Source organism: Littorina saxatilis, linkage group LG2 (genome assembly GCF_037325665.1).
Source record: "Littorina saxatilis isolate snail1 linkage group LG2, US_GU_Lsax_2.0, whole genome shotgun sequence".
Lineage (NCBI taxonomy): Eukaryota > Metazoa > Mollusca > Gastropoda > Littorinimorpha > Littorinidae > Littorina > Littorina saxatilis.
The window spans coordinates 3,308,924-3,314,116 of record NC_090246.1 but is presented as its reverse complement, the minus strand read 5'-3'; the positions used below and the strand labels follow the sequence as shown (position 1 = coordinate 3,314,116).

The window sequence follows — 5,193 nt, the reverse complement described above, 5'->3', positions numbered from 1 at the left end:
TGAAAATTAAATATATAAAAATTATTATCAAAATTAAATTTTCCAAATCAATTTAAAAACACTTTCATCTTATTCCTTGTCGGTTCCTGATTCCAAAAACATATAGATATGATATGTTTGGATTAAAAACACGCTCAGAAAGTTAAAACGAAGAGAGGTACAGAAAAGCGTGCTATCCTTCCCAGCGCAACTACTACCCCGCTCTTCTTGTCAATTTCACTGCCTATGCCGTGAGCGGTGGACTGACGATGCTACGAGTATACGGTCTTGCTGCGTTGCATTGCGTTCAGTTTCATTCTGTGAGTTCGACAGCTACTTGACTAAATGTTGTATTTTCGCCTTACGCGACTTGTTAAGACCTTGTCTTTGTTCAAATCTTGCTCTCATTAGCTCTGTAAATTAGCCTGCCTTCAAAGACTCCCTCCTTTTTAAGACCTGATTTTCTGAGGTTGTTTAAAGGGGTGGGGGGAGGGGGGATTGTCCAATGTACTTGCAAACACAAAATCAACAGTATAGCTGCTTCTTGTGTAGTGTGAATTTTTGCTGAAATCATTTCACAGAGTGAGGTTGGTTTCGCTTATGAAATTATTTTTAAAAAACCCTGAAAATCCCATTCTGCACTGCAAGTAGCCAGACCATTGAGTGTTGGTGAGTGTGTTCGTTTACACGATGAAAGATGCACTTTTAGCTGTTATGTGCATGTGCGATATAATTTTAAACAAAAATAAATAAAAACTTTTTCAAGCACCCGTGGTCGGAGTGAAGGAAGATTTGATCGCTGAGTGATACACACTAATCCTCAAGTCAGACTCGCGAGCACGCAGTTGAGTATTACCAGAAAACTACCGCATAATCGATGTTGCCGACACACACAATCATATGTACCCAACACGATTTAACGTCCCCAGGGTTACAATGATCAAGGCCAGTAGGTGATTATAACCAAAAGCGACTATTGAGACTGAAGAAGTAACAACTTTTTGTTTTATCTCTCTCAAAAACTATGTGTAATGCACAAAGATAGATGGTAGATCCGACAGAAACATGTTTTTTTCTCAAGAACATCTCTCTCTCTCTTTCTCTCTCTCTCTCTCTCTCTCTCTCTCTCTCTCTCTCTCTCTCTCTCTCTCTCTCTCTCACTGCGTTTAGCACACAATTTTGTCTTCTTTCTCTGTCTCTCCAACTCAACTGTATCATGTCTCCACCAGTTGTCACTACAGTAATCACGCTCGTATAATACGCTGGGTAATTTCGGAGAGCTAATTATGTAAAATAAAACATTTAAAAAAGGGGGGAGGGGGGGGGGGGGGGGAGGAGAAAGAAAAGAAAGAGCACAGAAAGTAAAGAACAGAAAAGTTAGAACCTTTAAAATGCCAGCACTGAGTTAATAATGATATCTGTTGAGATGACTTTTACTCAGTGAAATCTTTATCTTTTATTTTGGTATCGGTCAGACAGAAAAAACCGAGTGTCTGGGTCTTAAAAGTGACGCAGCGCATGTCATTTGTCGAGATTACTATCTGTAAAAACCGCTTTCAGTATTGACAAAGCATATCCACTCTTGTTTGACGGTGGCTCAAATTGAAAATATTAGCTTAATCCGGTTTGACTGAAATAATCTTTCTTTCAACAATGAAATCGTTTGCACGAAGGTGGCTGCCAGTATCCGTTTTTCAGTGACTGATATGCGACGTGTGTTGAAAAGATGGGGTTGTGTTGTCTTTTCACAAGATTATATTCGGCCCAGTGTGGTAAAACACGAGGAACTTGAGATAGCCCAGCTTCAAGATGGCAACGCGGTAGTAACTCATCATGCATCAATACGTACACACGCAACCCCTCCCTACCACACGCACACGCACATAAATACACACACACACACACACACACCCATTTACACACACACACACACTGCACACACACACATACACACACATCAGTACACACACGCGCGCGCGCGCGCAGCGAAGACTTCGCGATGTCTTGAGTTTACTGAACATTCAGTGCCAAAGTTTCGTGCAGTCAGCTTCGCAAAGTAATATGAGACTTTAACAAAAGACTGAGATGCGATTAAAACCAACAGACTGATATGACAGGTCAGAGTTCATGGGGGTACTCCAGGACCAAAAAAAAATGTCTCAAGTCGCCCCAAGAGCTGTGCACACAGTTCGGTTTGGGGGTTGGAATGACGGACACCGAACACCAAGAATTTCTTGAAATCATTGTTTGAACGTAGGCCTACAAGTATTCAAAACTTAAAGGTGGTGTCGGGTAGTCTCGGTTTGAAGATGGTGCATTGTCCTTGGACTCTGTCTGTGTTTATAAACGCATCGTCCTACTTTTTCGCCCCTGGCAGCAGTAAAACGTGCACGCATTTTGTAGATATATTTGAATTCCTGAACTCAACAGGTTTCGTCTGCCAAGACGAATGCGTACCTTGAGCACTGAATAAAATACGATAATGAACAGAATCGGGACCCCGACACAGAAGAATGGACACAAGGAAACCGTTCCCCCGTTCACATCTATTAGATTAACTGGCATAGATACGCAGCCAGCATTTTCGAATAAATCATCGCATGTGTGTCTACATTACACCACAGCGAATGTCCCTTGGAATTCGTCAGGTCAACGTCGTCGGACAATGTTCCCAAAAAGGCTTCTAAAAGAGTATATCAATAAAAACAGAACGACACATCGATTCAAGTTATAAACTAACAAGGTCCCCAACAACTAGCAGAACGAGAGACCAGTTAACACCGGCTGAGGTGAAAATGCTACGCTCTTGTTTCTACTGGAAGAACAACACATTGCACTGCACTGTACTGTACTCCTACGGCTAGTCATACGCTACAAACAAATGTAAAATGCGGTGAACTAAGGCAATGGAACAACAAAACCCACAGCAGTCGTAGGTATTCTCAGTCCTAGAACTTGAAAGCTGAGAGAGAGAGAGAGAGGGGGGGTGGGGGGGAAGAGAGAGACAGACAGACAGAGAGAGACACAGTAAGAGAGAGAGACGCAGAGAGAAAGACGGGGGGGGGGGGGGGGGTAGACAGAGAGAGACAGAGGGAGAGAGAGGAAGGGATTGGGGTGGGGGTATGGGTGATAGGCTACGGGTGAACAATCGCAAAAGTCGCACACCCCGCTATAAAGCATTGGCTACATTGGCCAATTAAGCTCAAAGGGTGCAATGGCACGAGCTAACGAACCAAGCGTCGCCCCTAGCAACGCCACCCTGTTAGTATTGTGCCACCCCCTCAACCCCACCCCACCCCATCCATACCCCCAAACCCCTACCACCGGCACCCCAGTCTACCCGAGAGAGAAATGCCACCGCAAAGCGCACGCTACGGGCTTGAGAGTGTAGAGCGAGACCGCGTGCGTTACGGGGCTGTGGCTGATTAACCTCAATGGTGGCTACCCCACCGCTATTGTATACCCCGGATTAGCCAGAGCCCGCCAAGTTGTCTCTATAACTTGGTTTCTTTTCTCCATGAAAGATTGGTAAAGAAAACCTCAAATTTAGAGGTGGAAAAGACAGGAAAGTGTTCCGGAGTAGAAAAAAAGCCGTGCTCTTGGAATTTAGTTAGTCGTAAAACAAAGGCCGGCGAGATCTTTATTACCGATCAGCCTTGACTATATAGGACGGTCGCGAAGCAAGCGGGCCCAGTCCCTAGCAACGCCTAGCACCGGAAGGGAAGCTACTTACCAACTGGCCGTTCTGCCAGGACCGCTGTGCCGCCATTGTTCAACACTCTCCTCTTGTTGTTCTTCTCGTCTTCTCCGCCTCGGGGATAATCACTGTCTTCGTCGTCATCTTTCAGGATTCTTCAGGGTGTTGGCACACAGCTGGGGGAAACTTTGTCACCCACGAGGGCTGAGAGTAGGACTTTCATCCTTCCCTTTAAAGTCAATCAAGGTTTATTATATGAAGACGATCGTCTCTATGAACCAGGAGTGTGTTCGGTGGACTCGTCGTTGACGACGTGAAGGCTTGCAGTCAGTCAGTCAGTGTGGATCCTGTCAAGTGATCCCAGACCAGCACCAGAAGATACTCGGTATCTCATGTCCCAGGTGGGGGTGTCGTCGCGGCCAGCCAGTCAGTTCAAGATGGGGGTGAGTCTACCCGAGATCCAGCACCCCATGTCTCGCATGTCCAACCCGGACAAGTTGGACGTACGGGGGATGTCCAGGGCGGGGGATCGGCCCGCGGACCAGATAGGCTCCGGCCGTCCTCTGGCCAACGAGGGTCAAGGGGCCGGTGGGAGGAAGAAGAGTCTGAGTGCAGCCAGCAGGGGGAAGAAGGAGGCTGCGGGGGGTACCATCCACATCGACAGCATCCCGGAGGGCGTGGAGGTCAAGTATGGCGACCCTGGCCATACTAGGCTACCCGTCTTTGGTGAGTTGGCCGTTTTGTCAACATTTGCTCATTTTGGTTTTAACAATTTGTTCAGAAAATGACAGATAACAATGCCGCACACAATCACTTTAATAAAAGGAGCACCGAAAGGAAAGTTTATACGCGTGCTCTTAAAAAGCAATCATTTGGCGGACGATACGGGGGTCTGTAGAAGGGGACAGGAAGGAGGACAAAAACAGCAACTGAAATACATATATTAATTTAAAAGCAACAATAGCAGCTACAGCTTATTTGATTTGTTTTGTTTGGTCTGGTTCATTATTCATTGTTAATGTATTTGGTCGTCGAGTCAGCTTAGCCGTAGAGACTCCAGAACGAATTAAAAGCTGCATACTGTATTCTCCAAATTATGTTTTCCCCTCTTTCCGTTCTGAGAAAAAAAATCGAACGTCTGGAGTGAAATGGGAGGTTTTTTTTGTTTTGTTTGTTTGTTGCACAGTCCATAACCGTAGACAGCTTGCTGACAGTCTCATCCACGGCGGTCCAATAACAAGTTTTCGGTTTGTTAGATGTATGACGGACAATCAACATGTCTTTACTAATGCTTTATTTTGCAATTGAAAAAAACACGTAAAAGAATTCCACAACAGATATACTGCCAACGTTCCAAATCAAGAATACCAAAGAATCCAAGAAAGTTTAAATCATTGGAACCTTTAATTCAGGACAAAACTTTTTGGTAAACCTTTCTTGTTTTTTGAACAATGAAATCATGTTAGAAAGGGCTTGAGAGGACCCCGGATGTATGTCCATATTAGCCTGCATTCCAA

The 5,193-nt window shown here is 45.0% G+C and overlaps 1 protein-coding gene across 2 annotated transcripts in view; it reads left to right on the top strand.

Moving 5' to 3' along the window:
- Positions 1–3,411: 3,411 nt before the first annotated feature.
- Positions 3,412–5,193, top strand: part of LOC138958016 (EF-hand calcium-binding domain-containing protein 6-like) — a 61,162-nt gene continuing 59,380 nt past the window's right edge. The window contains exon 1 of one of the 2 annotated variants that reach the window (XM_070329041.1): positions 3,412–4,402. In XM_070329041.1, the coding sequence (XP_070185142.1) occupies positions 4,069–4,402 (334 nt within the window). In that variant the 5' untranslated portion in view covers positions 3,412–4,068. The remainder of the gene's footprint in view (positions 4,403–5,193) is intronic. The other variant, XM_070329042.1, reaches the window with a different exon arrangement.